Source organism: Aphidius gifuensis, linkage group LG4 (genome assembly GCF_014905175.1).
Source record: "Aphidius gifuensis isolate YNYX2018 linkage group LG4, ASM1490517v1, whole genome shotgun sequence".
Classification (NCBI taxonomy): domain Eukaryota; kingdom Metazoa; phylum Arthropoda; class Insecta; order Hymenoptera; family Braconidae; genus Aphidius; species Aphidius gifuensis.
The window spans coordinates 24,717,246-24,740,234 of NC_057791.1; the positions used below are offsets into that span (position 1 = coordinate 24,717,246).

The 22,989-nt window shown below is 26.5% G+C and overlaps 3 protein-coding genes across 3 annotated transcripts; 1 reads left to right on the plus strand and 2 right to left on the minus strand.

Annotated features, from left to right (window-relative positions):
* Nucleotides 1–3,435: 3,435 nt before the first annotated feature.
* Nucleotides 3,436–4,807, minus strand: LOC122855943 (protein SEC13 homolog). The gene is made up of 3 exons (XM_044157650.1): nucleotides 4,450–4,807; nucleotides 3,953–4,337; nucleotides 3,436–3,880 (listed from the first exon to the last, which is right to left on the minus strand). The coding sequence occupies exons 1-3, from the start codon at nucleotides 4,689–4,691 to the stop codon at nucleotides 3,566–3,568; spliced, it is 942 nt and encodes a 313-aa protein (XP_044013585.1). The 5' UTR covers nucleotides 4,692–4,807; the 3' UTR covers nucleotides 3,436–3,565.
* A 1,175-nt stretch (nucleotides 4,808–5,982) lies between these two features.
* Nucleotides 5,983–7,172, plus strand: LOC122855951 (probable H/ACA ribonucleoprotein complex subunit 1). The gene is made up of 4 exons (XM_044157658.1): nucleotides 5,983–6,092; nucleotides 6,309–6,474; nucleotides 6,566–6,806; nucleotides 6,906–7,172. The coding sequence occupies exons 2-4, from the start codon at nucleotides 6,317–6,319 to the stop codon at nucleotides 7,170–7,172; spliced, it is 666 nt and encodes a 221-aa protein (XP_044013593.1). The 5' UTR covers nucleotides 5,983–6,092; nucleotides 6,309–6,316.
* Nucleotides 7,173–21,796: 14,624 nt separating this feature from the next.
* Nucleotides 21,797–22,489, minus strand: LOC122854097 (leucine-rich repeat transmembrane neuronal protein 4-like). Its single transcript, XM_044154508.1, has one exon. The coding sequence runs from the start codon at nucleotides 22,487–22,489 to the stop codon at nucleotides 21,797–21,799; it is 693 nt and encodes a 230-aa protein (XP_044010443.1).
* Nucleotides 22,490–22,989: the final 500 nt, after the last annotated feature.

Sequence of the window (22,989 nt, forward strand, 5' to 3'; positions counted from 1 at the left end):
TTGATGCTGCAGCTATTGATACAATTAAATTTTGTTTTTCAAATGAGGCAAAACATGGAACAGTCTTTGTTGGCAGTGCTGAAAATTTTAACATTGGCTTACTCATGAATTATGGACCAGTTATTATTTTTGACAATAAATCAATAACAGCTGATGAGAAATTATTGAATAAAAATTACAAATTAAATATTTTCATTGTAACACTTGAGCCTGATTTTGAAATTAATATTCGGCAATTGAAGAAATCACCATGGTGGAATCACGAGGGATTTTTTATCATCATTAACAATGGCCAGCTATCAAATACAACAAAGTGCAAGGGTGCTAGAAATATTTTACAAAAAGCTTGGAAAGCTGATATATTACGAGGAATATTTATTTGTACTGGTGGTGAAAATAATCGTGTTAATTTTTACACATTTAATCCATTTACAAATAGACCAGCACCATCTTTTTGGAAAAAATCAAGATATGTTAAAAAACAAACTGCAACAGCAGAAGATCAATGGACTCTTTATCGTCGACAATACAATCCAAGTGAGTATAACAAATATAATTAATTAATTAATAGTTATTTTATATATACATATACACTATTTTTTATTTTTAGAATTATTAAAGTGCAAGTCTCTTGATTACGACAAAGCTCGTCGGTTGGATGGCTATCGAAGAATAAAAGTGGCTTTTAGTGGCACTTATATGCATGAAGAACACAAAGCATTCATAACATTTCTGTATGAACAACTAAATGTAACATTATCATATACAAAAATAGACGACTCTAGAGATATCGATAGCCAAGGAATAGAAAATAGCCATATAGGAAAGTTATTAGCCAACGGTTCAATAGATATGAGGCTATGGTTTCTACCACTGGCCTACATGAAAAATATTGCAATTTCTGAAATAGTTTTAACAGACGGTGTAAGTTTTATAAGTCAAGATCGAGGTAAAAAAAGTATGTTTGATCAAATTTACGAATTATTTGGCTGGCGATTAATTTTGATTATGCTATTTTTTTCGGCCACAACTGTTTTAATGTTTAAAATTTGTATGAAAATGAATGTTGATCTTGGAATATTAGAAATAATTAGAATGTGGAGCAATGCAGGTTTTTTAAAACCACCAATTGATTTACCATCGAGAATTTATTTATTTGGCATTTTTTTTCTAGCTCTAATTTTATGTTCAGTTTTTCAAGGTAAAATTCTCGGTTTTCAATTGAATCCAAGTTCAGAAAAAAATATTGATACTGAGAATGATCTGATTGTAAAATTTAAAAATCATAAAATATACACAACTCAATTACTGCTCAATTTTTTGGATGAAAAATTGATTAATCGGTCTGTACTAATAAACAATGTTGATTCTTGTATTGAACACGTTCTTAATGATTCATCAAGTTTTTGTGTGCATGTAATTTCATTGTTAAACGATAAAGACTTACAATATCCACAATTGTATTTTGCAAAAGAGCCATTTATTAAATTTTATGCAGTTTTGGCAATGCGAAAAAATTGGCCTCTAAAAAAGCGTGTTAATGATATTATAAAAAAATATAAGGAGCATGACCTAATGAAATATAAATTATTGCATGTAAATAAAATACGAAGTAATAATGGTACATCTGATAAACCAAGACCACTAAAACGTCAACATATAAATTTTGCACTTAAATTTTTAGCAACAGGCTTGACTGCTGGATTTTTTATTTTTATTATTGAATTATTTTGGCATGATAGAACAAGATCAATCATTTCACAAATGTCAATTCATCATTTTATTAAAAACATGAAAAGAAAGCTAAGAATATAAAGGCTTGCTTAAATTAATATTTTAAATTATTATTATGATAAATATATATGAGTGACTTGATTAATAGTGTGTATTTAAAAATTGTATATTCAATGTAATAATTAATCCTTCTTTTTATTAAAAGCACAAAAATAAAAAAATAAAATTTAATTCGTAGTAGAATTAAATATTAATAAAAAGTATTTTCATAGTAATAATTTTTTTTCCCTCTACAAAAATAAATCAATAATAAAAAATATTACTTGAAAATATTTCCAATTTATTTTATAGTAAAATATACTAAAAAATTACAATTCTTCTTTGCGTTTTTTTTTTTAGTAAAAAAAAAAAGATTGAAATTGTAAAAATTCCAAATTACAGCAACCAGTTGATAGAAACGAAAAAAAAAAAAAAATTCCAACCGAAATAATGATATCAAGTTTGCTGAAATAATTAAATTAGAAACTCAAGATAAAGCAATTGAATTATGTGTATTTTATACAGAGCATTTATTCTTTTTGTTCATATAATTATACATTAACATCAATATCAATAATAATTGTCAACTAATATTCATGACCATATTATTATTGATATAATAATAATAATAAATGTTATTATTTCTTCCTCCAAACAAACACACTTTTATTTGTTCTTCAATAAAACGACCGCATTTCGAATTAAAGTCCAAGGGTCTTTTATTTTTATTTTTTTCATCAAACAAATCGAATGTTATTTTAATTATTTTAAAAAACTCATCAAATTTATGTGTATACTTTTATTTATTTTTATATATCTAAATCAACTATTTCGACAAATACATATGAAAATTTAAATAAAAAAAAAAAAACAATTGTTAAAACTATAAATTAAAATTCAATTCAGACAAAAATATTTTTTTTTTTTTTTTTTCATTTTACAATAATAAATTGTAAATTTGATAAAAAAAATAATATGTAGGTAAGTATATTTATATAAGTCTGGGTCAATTTGCAGCTCAGTGTGGATTGTATCGCATATAACAGCCTTGATTGCCAATTAAATATTGGTTTATATTATTCATAATAAAATTATTAAATTAACTTAAATAATATTACATTATTGTTAATGACAATAATTCATTTCACAACCTAAATTATGCTATTACCTTACCTAAAAAACTCTATCAGCATTTAAAATCATTATTTTTCATTTTTCAAACAATTATATTTTTCAACTATACATAATAAATTTGACTCATTTATAAATAAATATAATTATTAATATTATTTATATTTATTTTTTTAATTTATTTTATTTTCACAACGCCCATGATCATATAACTACAAGTTATTTATGGTAATGATTTTATTTTCAATTTAAATTTCAAAAAAAAAAAAATTATTGTAATTATATTATTATTAATAATAATCATATTTAAAAAATTATAATAATTGAGATTAATTTAATAATAAATCAATAATTGTGATCAATTGAGGAAGAAGCATCAACAGCCAACAAGAGACATAGTATTTACAGCATCACTTTATACACAAGATTAATCATCATCATCATCATTTATTTTATCATTAATTGAAAAATTGTAAATTGAAAATTAAAAAAAAAAAAAAACAAACATCACATTAAATAAATCAATAAAAATGTTTTGACAAATTTGTATATTTAAAAAATTTTTTTTATAATTATTATATTAAGTATGCTACATTTATTATTAACCCAAATAACTTTTTTTTTATTTTCATTCTTGTTGTTTGTTTGTTGGTTTTAATAATTACAAATTTCGTTGATCAGCATTATTTGAATTGGCATTATCTTGTCCTTTATTTAATTCAGAAATACATGTCCATTGTCCTTCTGAATTTTCACGCCACAATGATACTTTATTATCACCACCACTAACTGCTAAGATTCCACCAGTCAATGACCAGCTTACATTCCAAATAACATCATCAAATACATTTAATATATTTGGTGTCCAGCTTGAATAATCATTTGATGTCCATATAACAACACGACGATCTTGTGAACATGATGCAAGTGCAGCACGTGGTGGACCAACTGCTGGTGCCCATGCAACATCTCTGACCTGATTAAAAATAATAAATTATAATACATTGATTAATTTCATATATAGGTATATTGTAAATAAAATATTTACCCAATCACTGTGTGCCTCCAATTTATTTTCTTCAATCCATCTGTCACCATCTTCTCTCCATATTTTAACCAAATTATCACAACCACCAGTTGCTAAACGTTTAACTGGACCGCCACGTTGATTTGATATTGCATCAAATGATGGCTCAACAATTGGACACCAACTAACAGCATTACAACCAATTGAATGGGCACTTTGTATTTTTTGTGAATCCCAAGTGTCACCATTATTTGTTATAATTGATATTGAACCATCTGAACTTCCACATGCTAATATTAAACCCAGCTCATGTGGTGCCCATGCTACTGAATTGACTGATGAATCATGACTAGAGTATTCATACCATTTTGTCCATTCACCAAGTTCTTTCCATATTATTACTTTCCTATTCAATTAAATAATAACAAATATATAAATATAATCAACACAAACAAAGTATAAATATTTTTCAATATGTTGTAATGTTAATAATGTAAACAATGATGATGATGTATTACCTGTCGTAACTGCAAGATGCAATAATGTTACCAAATTTTGGATGTGCCCATGCAACTTGCCATACTGGACCACCATGTCCTTTTAAATCAGCAACAAGACTCTGTGAGCCATTTTTTAAATCAAATACTTTGACTGAATTGTCACTTGAACATGTTGCTAAACGCAATCCATAATAATCCATTTCAGCATCATGTATCATATCCTCATGACATGTATCAACACTATTTAATACAGAAACCATTATTTCAATAATTTATTTAAATAAAATAATAAATTATCAATATACACAAACGTGCTAAGGTTATAAAAATTTATATTTCTTTTTTTTAATTAAAAATCATCAACGAATGTCAGACAACAATACGTGGAAGACACACAACGCATGCGCTTTAATTATTATTATTTTTTCACTCAATTGGTATTGATGTTATTTACTTGACCAATAAATAGAAATTATAATTAAACAAATAGTAATAAATAATTGAAATAAATACACAATAAATTCACCATATTTTTAATATTTAAAAAATAATAGCTAAATTTAATTTTATTTATAAAATAAAAAAATTTAAAAAATGTTAAATAATTGTTATATTTATTTGTTAAATTATAATTATATTATGTTTCCATAAACCCTTGATATATCTTATTCCCAACAATTTCGTTTGAATAAAAATTAATAAATAATAATAATTAAAATTATATTAACAAAATTTTTATATAAAAAAATTCAAATTCTTCGCGCTAATATATGAAAATGTAGGTAGCCATGACACTTGCTCCTTGAAATCTCATTGGCTTAATTCATTTATGCATGTGTGTGTGCATGTGAGCATGCCGAGAGAGCCTGAAAAGAGAGAGCAAGCCTGAGTGTTTTGAGATATTATTAAACAAATTAATTATAAACCATTTTGTATATATTTTGTTTGAATGTTATTTATATATAAATAATACATTAAAATAAATATAATTATTTATTTGACACACATCCACAGTTAAAGCCAAGAGTTCTCTTGAATTTGATACCGTATCAATTTGCATTAAATTTGAACTAAAAATCGAAAAAATGTATCGTTATATCGATTAGCAACAGCTGGGGATATGAAAATGCTTTTACCGAGGAGGTAAATTTTTAAATTTGAATGATAATTTTGAAAAATTCGAAAAAATTCAACAAAATAAATTTTATTTCAATCTTTTTATTTGCCAAAAATAAAAATGATTATAATTAAATTTTATTTACATTCAACCTTAATGATGAGGCTGATGGAGTAAAATATATCCATGTGATAAATTTATATAAATATTGTTAAAAAAATAGATATATTCTATATTAATATTAAGTTTTTATAATGAAAAAGATCAACAAATTGCTTAAATATTATATAAATAAATATATTTAAGTTGTCATTAATTATAATAAAAATAAAACCAAAAATATTTTTCTATATGTTTCTTGTAATTTCAATTTTGGCTCTATGGCTCTTTGATTTTAAAGATGGCCCTTGTTTCAGCGAGGTGGCAGCAAGCATCTGGCAACTCTGCCTGAGTGTGTGTGAAAGAGAGTATTAAACAAATAAATTCCACGGTCCACGTTGTGATATTTAACATTGGAAAAAAATAAATAAATAAATTAAAACAGGTAAATATTATTTATTAAAAAAAAATAAGAATATTAATATAAATAAATAAATATAACAATTGTTATATTTACTGTGTTTATTATTGTGTTAAATAATTGTGATAATTATTAGAATATATATTAACCTCCAAAGTGAACGTAAAAACATGTGCGTGCCGGTATACTTATAAATAAATAAATAAATAAATAAAAAAAAAACTTAAATATATTTTTCAGATATCAACATGTCATTTGGTGGCGGTCGTGGTGGTCGTGGCGGCGGTTTTGGCCGAGGAGGTGCTGGTGGAGGAGGTCGAGGACGAGGTGCTGGTGGTTTTGGCGGTCGAGGAGGTAGCTTTGGTGGACGAGGTGGCCGAGGAGGTGGTGGTGACAGAGGTCGAGGGTAAATATTTCTTATTTATTTATTAAAAATAAATTTGATTTTATTTATTTATTGTTCAAATAATAATTATGATATATGAATTAAATTTTAGATTTGATCAAGGACCACCAGATCATGTTGAACCTCTTGGACGTTTTGAATGGACTGTACAAGATGATCTTGTTGCTAAAGTCGATATTGAACAAGTACCATATTTCAATGCACCAATTTACACAGAAAGTAAACAGCAAATTGGCAAGATAGATGAAATTTTTGGAAATATCAGAGATTATTACGTGTCAATAAAGTTGTCTGACAATGTCAAAGCAAGCAGCTTTGAAAAAAACACCACAGTAAGTTGATCATCATCATTATCATCACAAATCAATACTTATTTATTTTGTAAATTAAACCAATCATCTTGACAATAATTTTTTTTTTATCAATTCCAGTTGTTCATAGATCCAGCTAAATTATTGCCATTGCAAAGGTTCTTGCCAAAAGCACCAGGCTCTGTAACCAAAGGTGCTGGACGAGGCAGAGGTGGTGGCAGAGGAGCTGGTGGTCGTGGGGGTGGTGGTGGCTTTGGCGGTCGCGGGGGAGGTCGCGGAGGAGGAGGTAGAGGAGGTGGCGGGTTTGGCGGTGGGCGTGGGGGTGGTGGTAACCGATTTAGTGGCGGTGGCGGCAGAGGGGGTGGAGGTGGACGAGGAAGGTGGTAAAAATATTATTATTAATATGAACAATTTTAATTTTATTTTTACGACTTTAATTGTAATTATTATTAATAATAAAAGAAGAAAAATAATAAAATAAACAAATGACTTTATTATACATCATCAAATCAAATTTTTGTGCTCTATCTTGATTTATTTCATCCCAATATAATGTTTCTTCATGATCATTATTTAATTTTGTTACTGTTTTTCCATCAAAATATTTTTCAACCAACTTATTTGTTTCTTCTGGTGTATCACAATTCACAACGTACATAAATTATATTTGTCCCATTATTACGAATTTTATTTTTTAGACTTTTTACATCGAGTACAATCATTCTCATCAATTTCTATTTTAACAATTGAACTCCCAACAAATGTAAATTGTGGTTGTAATTATTGTTTTGGTTTTGTATTTTTTATTTTATTATTTAGTGATCCATAATCAGTTGCTGGTGGTCGTTGTCGTGATCTTGGTCGTGGTACATCACTTGTTGCTGCTGCTGCTGCTGTTGATGACTTTTTTTTTTATCAAATTAATTTTCTCCTATTATAAAAGAAAGAAAAAAAGCATCGCTTCGATTTATTTGATTGGTTCTGGCGATAAACAATCAATATTCTTCAATAAACGTAAAAAATTATGCATTAATAAATGACTATTATTAAAAATGTTTATTAATAATCAATATTTAGTAAAAATATAGCATATACGTTCACCTCCAATAACAAAATTAATTATTTAGAGCCAGATTCAATCCTTTTGAAAATTTTTTATTAGATGCATGTAGACATGCTGTAGATATTCTTTAAACAATATTAATAATAGAAATTAATGAAAAAAATGAAATACATCTAAAGAAAATATGAGGTGAATTTTTTTTAAATTTTTTTCCAAATAAATAATTTTGTTAATTTTTTTTTTTTTATTTCTTCAAATATCTATCTTGATTTCTCAAATATCTATATTCTATCTTGACAATTAAACTTTCAGTAAATGTAAATTTTGGCTGTAATTCTTGTTTTGGATTTTTTAATGATCCATCATCAGTTGCTGGTGATCGTTGTCGTGATCTTGGTCGTGGTACATCACTTGTTGCTGCTGCTGCTGTTGATGACTTTTTTTTTTTTTTAAATTAATTTTCTCCTATTATAAAAGAAAGAAATGAAACATTTTTTTTTGTTTCTTCAAATGAAAAAAATTTTTTTTAATTTATACGTGGGTTTATTGGCGGGCACCGCCAATGTTTCCGTGCATCTCATGACTCGTTACCACTCAGCAAAAAATCAGGAAATTTAAGCATTGCCACTTCTGCACAAAAATGATCAGTTAACGCGGATATATTTATACAATAATAATAGTATTTACATATAACATATATATTGCACAAAATAAAATACATAAAAATATATTTAATAATTATATGTTCATATATTTTTAAAAAATATATTTTAAATAAATAAATAAATAATCTATTCACTACAATAGATAAAATATTATATTTTTTTTTTAATTAAAAAAATAAAATTTAACCAACTGGTCTTTATCATTTTTTTTTTCATTTTTTACTTAAAAAAATAAAAATAACCAATTGATAAGAATATTTTAAAAAAATAATAATTCCCAATAAAAAAAAAATCTTTATCTTTTATTTTTTCAATTAAAAAAATTTTTTTTTTCATTTTTTAATTACCCATAAATGACGTGTTATTTTATTGAAAAAAAAAAAATTTGTATAAATTAATAAAAATAATTGATATATAAAATTATAAAAAAAAAAAATTATTATCATTTATTTATAGTTTTTTTTTTTTTAAAACAGTTGATAAATTAACAAGTTACCAATCTTGACCTTGACCTGTGGATCTTTAAATTTGAATGTTGGAAATTGAGTCATGTACTTAGTCAATACCTGGACCACCAACGTATTGGGCAGCAATTCTTTCAAGTTCAGCTTTCAATTGTCTCTGAGTTTCTGGTGTTGAGTCAACCATTTTACCACCCGAGCTTTTTGGCTTGTATTCACGAATTTTATCAAAAAAAAAAAGTTGTTGAATTGGATCAGATACTTTTTACAGTTATTAATAAGGAAATTCTGGTAAAGCTGTTAATAACATATAAGCAGCAGCTATTTTATAGCTTCTGAGATAATAATTAAATTCATTTAATAAATTAACGACTGTTAAAAGCCTTCTTTTTTCTCAGTTATTATCGATGTTATTTTTCATTAAATGATGTGCTCTTATGTGGGGTTCTATTATTTATTTATGATGTTGGCTCCAACACCAAATTATTAAAATTATTTAAAATAAAATTATAAACATTACCAAAAATTAATTGCTCATAAGTATTGAAAAAAAAAATATATTTAAATGTATTAAAGTATTTAATTTAACTCATCTTGTATTTGTTGTAAACACTCAATGACATTGATCAGCTTTTTTCAATTAAAAAAAATAGACAACATGATATTATTGATGAAGAAAAAATTATTCCATTAAATAATAATAATAATAATAATATTACAATTATGCTGAGTTAATACTATCATGTGGTTTTTTTATTCTTTATTTTGTCGATGAAATTCCACATTATTATTGGATTAAAAATGGATCATTAAATAGGTAATTATTATTTAAAATATTCAATTTTTAAATAATTATTCTTTAGATTTATTTTTTTTAATCTAGGCATGAATTTGATAATCATAGTCAATCAAATTTAGTGAGACAATCACGTCACAGTGTTTACAAGAAATTCTGATGGTGATCCAAATATTTTAAGTACAACTGATACAAATTTTTTTGGTAGAAAAAAAAGTGTTTATAGATATGGTACAGCTGTTATACCAACAGCACCACCACCACCACCACCCCCAACACTATTTAATGAAAATGAAAATATATTACATACATGAATTATGATTTAGCAAGAACAAGTGAATTTACAAAATAATCATCACTTTTAAATTATTTCATAACAAATATAATAAATTTTTTTTTTTGTTAATATACTACAATAAATAAATAATATTATTTGTTAAATTTATTTATACTTTATATTTAAAAAAGTAATAAAAAACCGATTAGGTGTTTTGTTCATTGTCCAGTTACTGATAACGGGTGAATTCCGAAAAATATTTAATATTGAATATTCTGTAAAAATATCTATCAGAAATACTTAACTATTTTTTTTTTCTTTTTTTTTTTTTTTTTTGGAAATTGTGAATGATATAGGCATGTTATCTAAAAACGATTAAGCTGGTGTGGCCAGCACAATCAAATGCCACAAAGGTAAAATTAGTAACCGGTAAACATTTCACGATGGAGGGTCAAGAAAAAACAAAATATCAACAGGTCAGGGGGAATGAAAGTGGAATTGAAATGGAAAAATCGAAAAATGGGCGTTGGTGGTTTATACTAATATTATTTATTACACTAATTTTTAGTGTTTTTATCATCGGGGTAAGTTTATTAATTAATTTGATTTTTAAATTTTTTGAGTGTATTGTCCATTATTTCAACCTGATTTATTCATAGAATAATTGTCGGATCGAATATTTATTTTTTTCTATTATTAGTTTCATAATCACTATTTGCATGTGCTCATATTTTTAATCGAAAAATTAGAACGAATAATGAACCACTCATTTTTATTTTATAAAAAAAAAAATACCGGGTTCATTTTATTCATTTAATATAATTTGCAATGTAATCTCTCTAAAAAAATCATTCTTAATTATTACCAGGTATCAGTAGTAATTTACCAGTCATAAGTCAAAAAAAAAAAAAAAGCACATACATACTTCATGCATAAAAAAATAAAATACTTTGAGGATTTATTGCCTGGAGAACAAATTTAGCAATTGTAACATCATCAAAGTGTATTAATAATGGCCTTGGTTTAGCCAAGTGCTGTCCACGGACACCAAGCCTCATAAACGAGTAAAGTAACACATTACAACCAGCATTTAGCTTGTTATTATTCAGAACAAGGCTAATAACTTTTTTTATCAATTTCACATTATCATCACTGTCAACATCCGCCATTTCATCTTGCAAGTTAGACTCACCATTCAAATGCTTCATAAAGACTCTCCGCCAACAATACCATCATTCTCTTTCAAACCATACACAATTAAGTTACTCTTTCTTTGTTTGGTGATGCATCAGTCCTGCTGACATCCTCTTCAATTTTGGCAATTTTCACTTCATTTTTCTTGACATCCACTTGCAACTTTGACATAGATTTAGAGAGATAGCCAATTGAGTCCTTAATGTCTTTAATATCCTGATTTTTACTGAGTGCACTCAACAATACCATCTCTATCACTTGCAAATCAATTGTTGTTGTGGCCTGAGATTGATTCTCGATTGGTGTTTCATATTTATCATTATCAGATTCATCATTATCCAATTCATCAGGTTCTGGCTGAGTACAATCCGGTTGACATGAGAACGACGACGATGACCCGCCTTGCTTTCTGATGCCACGGCTGGTACCACAGCACGCATCCATAACTCCCTCAGCCTGACCACATGCCTGCACAAGACATGTTTTTTTATGGTACTTTTTACCACACTTGCATACATTACATCTTCCTCTTTAATTGAAACTTATTACACAAATGACATTTATCCATCTTGATTAAACCGGTTGACACCAATTAACAACAATTATTATAATAAATTATTAAACTTGCCAGATCAACATAATCCCAAAAATTTGTATAACAAATTAAATAATTTTTATTAACATTCACGAGCTACAACATACCTGAACTTAATAATTTTTTATTGTAAAAAATTCAACGAGTATATATTATCGTTCATATTATATTTTTTATACTCATATTATACTTCTCAACGGAATACCCATTTTATTTTAATGCAACTTTACTCTTTAGTTCGGCAAACAAAAATATCAGCAACGAATTTTTCCCAAAATAAGAATAGACAAGATTGTCGTTAAATTGTGAATAGACATCTATAAATGTCAATACAATTTACAATTAAGATCAATTGATGAATTTTAATAAGTGCGAGCGCCAAAATATATTGAGCAAAATATCAGCAAAATGATATTTAAGCTTCAAAGTAACTTATCAGAACATGAATAATTTACTTGTATTAAAATTGTTGGTTTTTTTTTTTTTTTTATTTTTTTATCGGTAGAGATAAGAATCTGTTGAAAAAAAAATTATAAAAAAGATTTTAAAAAAATGATGTGTTAATGACGATAAAAAAAAAAAAAAAAAAAAATTGGTAACATATACGGACGTGTGATAAATTAAAAATTCAATCACTTGTAAAATATTTTTTGTAAAAATTTATTCAAGATAAATAAATTAAAAATTGAAAATAATGTATAAAATTTTCTTTTTTTTTATAGTATTTAATCAACAGTTCAGAAAAGTACAATGAATTAAATGGACTAAACGGGATCAATGACACAAAATCAAAAGTAAGAATTTTTTATTAGTATTGTTTATTTTCCACAGAGCACGATCCAATTTTCCATCATAAGTTCACTCCGTTTATTTTCATCAAAGATATTTCAATAAATTACTATGCTCACAATGTCCATCTTTCATCAATCAATTCCCTTTTCTTTTTCCATCAATTTATTCTCAATGAAATTTCATATTCAGTTACCATCTTCACACTGCCGTCCATCTTCCATCAGTAAAAAATTATCTTTTTCAAATTCATTTAAAATTTTATTTCACCACTTTTGCTTTTTTTTTTTTGTACAGAATGGGCTATCCTTTGACGCAACGAAGATGAGAAATATAAGCCATAAGATAAACAATGTTGAAAAATCTAAATTAAATGGTCCCGGAGAGAACTCGCTGTATCAGTATGTGACATCAAGAAGCATGGACAATTCAAATGCCAATTCAATTGATACGGTAAATTTTTTTTCCTTAATTACTATAAAATCTTTGTATACTTATATACATATATACAGTTAGTGTAATTTATTTTTATCATGACTATTTACAAATACATTATTTTAATATTTATTTTTTTGTAAACATTATCTTTAGATAATTATCTTAAAAAAAAAAAATACTCGATAAGTATAGAGACTAGCTTTTTTTTTTTTTCATTTTCTTAAATCGGTATTAAAGCATAAATATAATACAATATTACCTATGGCTTATGCTTTTTTTCTTTTTTAAAATTATTTTATTATTCTATACATTTAATATCAATTTTAAAAATGTATTTTCAAATTAAATTTACAATTAATTTCTATTTAGCTATACACAAGACAAAATTCATTAAATTAATAATTAAATTTTAAATAATTCATAAATGAAAAATAATCAAAAAAATATTTCATACTTGTCTCGGTAATATGAAAAAAAAAAATGTTAAATAAATTGCATTAATATTGATAAGAAATTTGGTTATTAAAAAATATTAGAGTGTACTCAATAATAAGAGTACGATGCAAATGCAGGAGGTTTGGGTACAATTGCAGTTGAGATAATCAAATGAAAAACAAATAATTTTTAATTACAAAAATAAAAGTTGGGAAGTTGTTCGTTTTTTGTTTTTTTTTTTTTTTCAATTGAAAAACAAAATCAACACACAAATAGGGGTGGAAGGTAAATAATCTCGAGGTTAACAATTTAAATTTAATTTGCACTAGAAGGTGTATGACACCCTATCCATGACACTTGTAAATGATAATTAAGCAGGGATGGAGGTTCACTCGGTTTATATATATTTAATTCAATTTTTTTATTTTTTTTTTTTTTTTTCATTTTCGAATCTATTATTTAATTGCATTTTTTTAAACTCAAAATACAAATTTAAACTAATTTTTTTCATGCGGCATACGAATTAAAAAAAAAAAAAAAATTAATTTTCACAACAACTGACATAAATAGTTGACAAACCTAAAACATCCCCCAAAAAAAAACCCAGAATCATGTTACCATTCTCACATGGTCCATCTTACATCAGTGAAAAATTTTCTTTTTCGAATTTATTTAAAATTTCATTTCACTACTTTTTACCACTTTTATTTTTTTTTTTTTATCAGTCTGTGGCATCAACAAGTGATTCATTCGAAATCACTCCAATTGACAAACCCTCTGATGAGGTAAGTTTTTTTTTAAATTATATAAAACCTGCATGTATAGATTCGCTATTTTGATAGTATCAGAAAATTTGGAATATTGCTAAATATGAAATGTTTTTTGTTTTTTTTTCAGAAAGTAGCCGACGATATCAAGAGTTACAACGAAATCCGAAAGTCCATCGAACAAAAATCCTATCCACAACGACGAAAGGTGAGTGTTTCCATATTATATCTTCATCTTTTCCTTTTATCTTTTATATTTTTTTATATTATACATATTAGCTTCGCAATAAGAAAAAATTAATTCATTTTTTTTGTTCTAAATATACTGCAGTAATATTTTCTAACATAAAATATTTACAAAAAAACTGCATGCAATATACATATATTTCATATTCCATATTTTTTATGATATATTTTATATTGTTTTTGTGTTTATTAACTTAACTATTTATTGGCAGTGTTATTATTATAATATTAATTTAATGCCAAAGTGAGGTATTTCAATTAGTGCCCTTATTTTAATATTACGTTGTATATCCTTGTACCAATACATGTTAAGCCGGGTTGGTCTTGCAGTCGAGTATGTTTGATGTTTAGTTGAATGACCCTGTGTGAGCGTGGGACTGTGAGAAGTTGATGCAGTTAACTGGGCATCTGCATTATCACCATCCCCATTTGCAGCGAGGCTTTGCGTATCACACGTGAAGAGCGATTGCGTGGCGCACAGTATATATGTAGGAGCTGCTGCAATATGGTATCCTGGCGTCCATCCGAAAAAAACTACATCGGTTTTTTTTTTTTTTTTTTATTTAAATTACAACACAGACCTAATTTCGATATTTTATTTATTTATTTTTTTTTTAAATTAATTATCATCGCGAAACTGAATTGACTCTATGCTGGATTGAAATACAAATTTAAACTAATTTTTTTCATGCGGCATACGAATTAAAAAAAAAAAAAAAATTATTTTTCTGTTCGTTTTTATATATATTTTTTTTTTTTTGATTTTTTATTCTTATTTATGTACACCATTTTTACCCAGCGAGACAATTTTGGCGGCTTTTTTCGCCCAATCGTTGCTGAGTATGACGACTTGTTTGTTTAACAAGTGCAGAAATAAATTCCGACTGCAACTCTGGTTGATCTAGGCATTGTTGTGGTTCATTTTGTCCAAGTACCACGTGATAATCAATGCCAGCTTGTTCCACAGCAACTGACATAAATAGTTGACAAACCTAAAACATCCCCCAAAAAAAACCCAGTAATATAATGAGAATTATTTTTTTTTATTCTCAAGTATTTAAAAATTAAAATTGTACCATGAATAAGTTAATTGCTTGAGACTGTAGTGTCTCAGATGTAAGACTCGTAATATTTTCTTTAGTATGTAATAATAGCAGATGTCTCCAAAGTACACATCCAGGATCTCCATTTGTTTCCATAAGTCGTTGTACTAATTGTTCATATTGTGTTCCCTCACTTGGTCCACCACCCGACACAACAGTTAAATGATATAACCAACTATCTTTATCTTGTTTATGTGGCTTTAATAAATATGTTGATCCTTGATGAGTTGGAAGTATTCCAATTGTTCTTACATGTGGACATTCAGTATCTCTTTCTTCACTATCACTATCAGATTCAACTTCTTCAACTCTTGCATCTCTCATATTTATTTATCCATTTGGATTCGTATCACTTGGACATGTAAAATAAATAAACATTTTACCAATTAATACACACCAACATTTTTTAGCATGTCCATTTTTAACATTAGTTAACCACGGCCCTTGTATTGTTGGTTTATTATCTTCACGACTTAATAATAATTTCGTTGCATTTTTTCTTTGTACATCTTGTAACACACCTATCCAATCGCAATCTTTCATTGTTGTAATACAATAAACTGTTAAATAACATGTTTTATTTTACCAGTTGATATTTCAAACATTGATGCAGCATCAGCACGTATTATACGACATACTTCATCAAGTAATATTTGTCCTTGTGGTTTTCATTTTGATTTTTTCAATATGTTAATACACCATTTTTTAATACAATCCATCTTTTTTCTCCATGTTTTTAAGTTACCACCAAGTTTTGCAAGATGACCAGCTTTTTCTATAATGATTCAAGTTACATTCGTAACATACGTAAGCTTTTGTAAACACATGTAAAACATAAAGCCTATATTATTATAGATATGTATATGACTATGATGTAGTTTAATTATTTTATAATTTTATTTATTGCAAAAATATGTAAATAATAAATTTTTGTATCGTTTAAGGCTGAATGTATAAATACGAGTTTCTTCTACTCGGTTTCGCGAATTTTTTTTAAAGATTGAAGCTAAAGAATATTTCCCTCTATTGAATTTTTAATTTTTTGGTCTCAAATGAAAGACAGAATAATTATCTATTGTGATGAATTTTTCCAAACTTTAATCCTTACTTTAATTTATTGCAGGGTCAATATATATTAGTAGGAAAATCAAAAATTTTCATATTCCATGACAATGGAAGAATGGAAAACTTACCCATTGAAAATTCCAATTTAGGGGAGGGAAATGTACTTTCTATAGCCACTAATAATAATGACAAGATTATTTACATGTTGTTTCAATACAAAAACGGCTCTCTCTGTATTGGGGAAATATCATTGGAAGGAGGTAGAGCAGAGTGGAAAGAGTATTTAGCTAAAGTAAAGGATGTAGAATTGCTTGTCTTCAGTAGTTTTCCAGAACCAGAATTATTAGGGATAAAAGGAACGACCCGGAACGTACAAAAAGAGTATACTTTGATTGACACATTATCCAACCAAGAATATGCAGTTTTACCACATTACCACAATATAGTTGGCATTAGATTTTATGTTAACAAGAAGTAAGTTTAAATTAATTATTTTTTATATTATGATCCAAATTCAAATTTATATTATACTATTACCATTACCATTCAATTCTAGCCAATATATCTATGCTGATAATAGCACATTCATCTGGGAACACCAAGCAAGCTATCCCCACCAATCCAATAAAATCCTATTTGATACGGAAACTCTAAACATTATTGATTTTGACCTCGACACCAGCGAGGCCTATCACCCACGTTTATGTTGGCTCAACTATGATTATCGCAAAAAATGGACAGACCTATGTAAGTAAATTTATTATATAATCATAATAAAAAGTAAGAAACATATATATATATATATATATATGTATACATAAATATTAATATGTAATTTTTTTTTTTTTGTTGCAGATTGCATTCAATTGAACTACATAGCTAATCACAGACACATTCAACTGGTACAAGGGGATTTATCAAAGGACATCAAAAATCTTAGGGTCAATGGTCACATTTATTATTGGCAGGAAAAGAAAGCTGGGGAAACAAGGTAAAAAAAAAAAAATTAATTAATTAACACATTAATTTATAAAATAAAAGCTTGTATAATAATAAAATTGTTTTTTTTTTTCTGTTTCAGTTATTCTGTATATCAAAAAAAGGCATGGAGACCACCTGTCAAAATTAGTGCAGAAAACTATGGGGACGTTGTAGCAACGATCATAACCGATTAAGAAGATGTTAAAAAAAAAAAAATAGGGAGATAAGGGTAAAATGGACACTCGGGGCAAAATGGACACTTTTTTGCTGATTAGAAATAATTTTTTTTTTTCAAGATAAAAAAGGATTTTTATTCGATTTTTAATAACAATAAGTCATCAATGTAATCTTTCTTTTTAAATATTCTGAAATGGCTAACATCAGCAGCTGTATTATTTTTTTTTTTATTTTCTATCAGAAACAAGTGATTCATATTATTAATTAACTATAAAAAATATTTTTTTCAGGCTGTCCATTTTACCTCTATATCTCTACATCATAAAAAATACAATATTTAATAATTTCAAAACAAAAAATAAATAAATAGAATATCTCAAATACATGTAAAAGAAAAAAATAAAATTAATTAATAAATTATTTATTAATTAATAATTACTAAAAATAAATTCAACCGTTAAAGAAACTTCAAATGTATAATATTTTAATTATTATTTAAATTGTGTAAAATATTTACTGCTACCAATTGTCTTTTAATCATTTTTAACTGCATCATTTAAAAACATGTCGTTTGATCCAACATATTGACTACATTGTTCCACCGTACTTTGTTAAAATTGAAAAAGTTAAAAAGTATTAATCCAGTTGAACCATTGTCACTTAGTTTAGTTGTGGTCTTTTATGAAAGTACAAAGAAATGACAGAGGTCAAGGGTAAATACTTCCTATTTATTTATTGTTAATAAATTTTGTTTAATTTATTTATTTATTGTTAAAATAATAATTACTATACATGAATTAAATTTTAGATTTGATCAAGGACCACCTGATCATGTTGAACCTCTTGGACGTTTCGAATGGACTGTACAAGATGATCTTGTATCATCATTATCATCACCACAAATCAATATTTATTTATTTTGTAAATTAAACCAATCATCAATTATCTTGATAATAAATTTTCTTTTTTTTTTTTATCAATTCCAGGTGTTCATAGATCCAGCTAAATTGTTGCCATTGCAAAGGTTCTTGCCAAAAGCACCAGGCTCTGTTACCAAAGATGCTGGACGAGGCAGAGGAGGTGATGCACGTGGTGGTGACAGAGGTCGAGGATAACTATTTCTTATTTATTTATTCTAAATAAATTTTATTTTATGTATTTATTGTTCAAATAATAACTATAATATATGAATTGAATTTTAGATTTGATCAAGGATCACCTGATCATGTTGAACCTCTTGGACGTTTTGAATAGACTGTACAAGATGATCTTGTTGCTAAAGTTGATATTGAACAAGTACCATATTTCAATGCACCAATTTACACAGAAAGTAAACAGCAAATTGGCAAGATAGACGAAATTTTTGGAAATATCAGAGATTATTACGTGTCAATAAAGTTGTCTGACAATATTAAAGCAAGCAGCTTTGAAAAAAACACCACAGTAAGTTGATCATTATCACAAATCAATATTTATTTATTTTGTAAATTAAACCAGTCATCTTGATAATAAATTTTTTTTTTTTTTTATCAATTCCAGTTGTTCATACTTCCAGCTAAATTGTTGCCATTACAAAGGGTCTTGCCAAAAGCACCAGGCTCTGTTACCAAAGGTGCTGGACGAGGCAGGGCAGAGGAGGTGATGGACGTGGAAGGTGGTAAAAATAATATATATAAAATAAAAAATTTTATTTTAATTTTATTTTTACGACTTTAATTGTAATTATTATTAATAATAAAAGAAAAAAAATAATAAAATAAACAAATGACTTTATTATACATCATCAAATCAAATTTTTGTTCTCTATCTTGATTTATTTCATCCCAATATAATATTTCTTCGTGATCACTATTTAATATTGTTACTGTTTTTGCATCAGAATATTTTCCAACCAACTGATTCGTTTATTCTAGTGTATCACAATTCACAACGTACATAAATTATATTTGTCCCATCATCAGTTGCTGGTGGTCGTTGTCGTGGTGTTGGTATTGGTAGTGGTACATCACTTGTTGCTCCTGATGCTGCTGCTGCTGGTGTTGATAATGTTGATGTAGCATCACGTTGATCATATGAATATGGACTCATACGTGTTTTTTTTAAATCTTGTTTCAATTGCTTCATTCTCTCACGTTGCATATTTAAATATTTATTTCTCAATATTCTCCAATCTGTCTTGGACATGATTCTCAAACCATAATCTTCAATATAAGGCTGTTTATTTCTATTTCTACGCTTTCTATTCTTTTTCTTTTATTTTTTTTTTATCCTCATCTTGATCTTTACTTTGAGTAACAACTTCATTTGTTGTTTCTTCTTCTCCATCAACATAACCATCATCATTATCATCATCATTCATTAAACGTGCTTTTTTTATTTCTGATGGTTTACAATCATCTTCAGTATCAGCACCATTGTCTAATGGTCTTTTTGTTGTTGTTGATGTTGATGATGATGATGCAGCCACTTCTTGTGAATATTCAATTTTAACAACAGTATTATTTGTTGGTTGATCATCATCACTAAATGTTTTAATACTCATTAAATCATGTGGTGCTATTTGTGATGGTAATGTACAATTTTACAAACAGAAATTCAATTACACTCACGAGATTATATCTGTTGGAAAATATTATGCAATAGAAAATTGCTTGAATTAAATGTAAAATGTTATGTTAGGGGCAACTTTAAATAAATAAATAAATAAATAAATAAATAAAATAAATTCTGATTAATGAAGGTAATTTTATTCATCATATATTAACTAGAAAGAAATAATGCTTAAAAGCTTTTACGTTGTTTTCAATAATCACGAATAAAATAAAGGTCCAGTGGCTCATTTTAAGTGTACCTGGCAATTATCTGAATAAATGAGAAAATGAGAAAAATATATATTATATTAATTTGACTATTTTAAATATTATTTTTAACTTATGTCTGTTAGTTATGTAGGTATTCAGGAAAATTTTTTTTTTTTTTCTTGTCTATGTTGTTTTGATCGCACCTTTGGGAAAGCTGTCGCGACAAGCAGGGAAAATACATTTGATGGTGTGTTGCTATGATTGAATATAACTGAAAATATCAGGGTCTTGTATTATGAGTTATTAATAAAGAAACACGAGACTTGAAAATTTATCTTTTAATGAGATACACTGATCGTTGTGTGCTCCAGTTATTTTAAACCTTGACAATTTTTTATTTTTCCATTTTTTTTTACTTTATTTATATCTTTATATTTTGTTTTATATAAACTTGACTATTTATCATTAATAATGATTCATTATAAATTTTAAAAATCTAAAAACGTAAAAAAAAAAAAAAAAAAACTATTAATAATTTTAACAATAAAAAAGTGTTTAAAAATATAAATAAATCATAAATAAAAGAAAAAATAAAATACAATATTTATTTTGAAAAAAAAAAAAAAAAAAATTGATTATGTATCACTACTAAGATGTAATAATTATATACTAAACAAATTAAAGATTATGCATTTGTTGAATTTGCATCATCAACAAAAAGACCATTAGAAAATGGTGCTGATATTAAAGATAATTGTAATCCATCAAAAGTAAAGACAAACATTTTGGCAGATAAATAAATATTATATAAACTTTAAATGAATTTTATTTTATTATTATTATTTAAATTGTGCAATACATTTATTATTTATTCTGTTTTTATGATTATAAAAACGCCATTTCATATTTATTGAAAATTTTTTTTATTCAAATTTTTATATTATTCATAGAGTTATACAATACAATTACATTTTTTATTAAAAAAGTAATTTTTTTTAAATATTTGATTACCAAGACACAACGACACATTGTCATTTGCAGGTGAATGTTATTTTTCTGATGTACATATTATTTATGATTTTACTGCTATCGGATTTGTTTTAATTGTCTTTAACTGCATCATTTGAAAATATGTCGTTTGGTCCAACATATTGACTATCATGTTTCACCGTACTGCCACAACTTATACCAACAAGGTTCAAGGTTTCTTATAACACCAACACTCGCATCAAATGTTATATCCCATGTTAAACACTTGAATGCGTTTGGTTCAATAGACTTAATGTCGTTATGAGTTAAATCAACTATAAATTTGTCACTAAGTTCATAAAACACATTAGAGCGAATAATTGACAAATTATTATGACTCAAATCAATTTTAAAAACTGAAGTATTACTAGCAAATAAATATGGATCTATATAGGCTATTTGGTTCCAAGAAAAGTCGAATTCTTTTTCTGTCGACAATATATGATAAAAATCTTGTGTTAATGATGTTAATTTATTTTTGCTGAGATTAAGACTACGTAAATTGTATAAATTTACAAATGCGCGTTTAGCAATATGTGTTATTTCATTTTTTTGTAAGTCAAGATAAATCAAGCGTTCAAGGCCATCTGAGAATCCATTCTGTATTTCCTTCAATTTGTTGTTTGCGACGTTTAACATTCTCAATTTTGTAAAATACGAAAAAGTTCCATTTTCAAATGATGTCATTTGATTATAATCCAAAAGAAGATATGTCAAATTACGAGTATCTCGAAAGGCATCTGGTGCTACTGATGATATATTTCGGTTGTTCAAATCTAATACACTATCTAAATATTTATTTCCACTTTGAGCCGGATACATATACACTAATCTATTGCCAACTTTAACGACAGTTGCATTTTTACAATATATTGATGCAACACAAAAAGTCAACAAAAATGTAATTATTATTTTCATTTTTAAATAAATATTATATAAAATTTAAACGAAAATTAGGAAGATGAGCAAGATACACAGCAAGACCAAGTGATTGCCAGTGGTTAACTGATACAACCTCATGTCCTCATCCAAAAACCTGCAAAAACCTGTTTCATAGTTTACAATTCTTTTGTTTAGGATGAAAAAAGAGAAACTATTTTTTCTTAGAAAATAAAAGAGAAACCTGAAATATTTACTATACACATAAATCTAGCAATTTTCAGAAAAATAAATAATTAATAAAAAATAATTTCCAGATAAATAAAATATTTTATATTTAAAAAATTAATTCAACTTTTTTCAAGCCTAAAAATAATTTTATTAAATTAACTCAAGTAATACTAGATTATTGTTAATGACAATAATTCATTTCACAACATAAA

Coding starts and splice junctions, on each gene's coding strand:
- LOC122854097 (XM_044154508.1), bottom strand. CDS start 22,489: ATGTATCCGGCTCAAAGTGGAAATAAATATTTAGATAGTGTATTAGAT.
- LOC122855951 (XM_044157658.1), top strand. CDS start 6,317: ATGTCATTTGGTGGCGGTCGTGGTGGTCGTGGCGGCGGTTTTGGCCGA. Junction 6,475..6,565: donor GGTGGTGACAGAGGTCGAGG/GTAAATATTTCT, acceptor ATTAAATTTTAG/ATTTGATCAAGGACCACCAG. Junction 6,807..6,905: donor GCTTTGAAAAAAACACCACA/GTAAGTTGATCA, acceptor TATCAATTCCAG/TTGTTCATAGATCCAGCTAA.
- LOC122855943 (XM_044157650.1), bottom strand. CDS start 4,691: ATGGTTTCTGTATTAAATAGTGTTGATACATGTCATGAGGATATGATA. Junction 4,338..4,449: donor GCATCTTGCAGTTACGACAG/GTAATACATCAT, acceptor TTAATTGAATAG/GAAAGTAATAATATGGAAAG. Junction 3,881..3,952: donor TGGAGGCACACAGTGATTGG/GTAAATATTTTA, acceptor ATTTTTAATCAG/GTCAGAGATGTTGCATGGGC.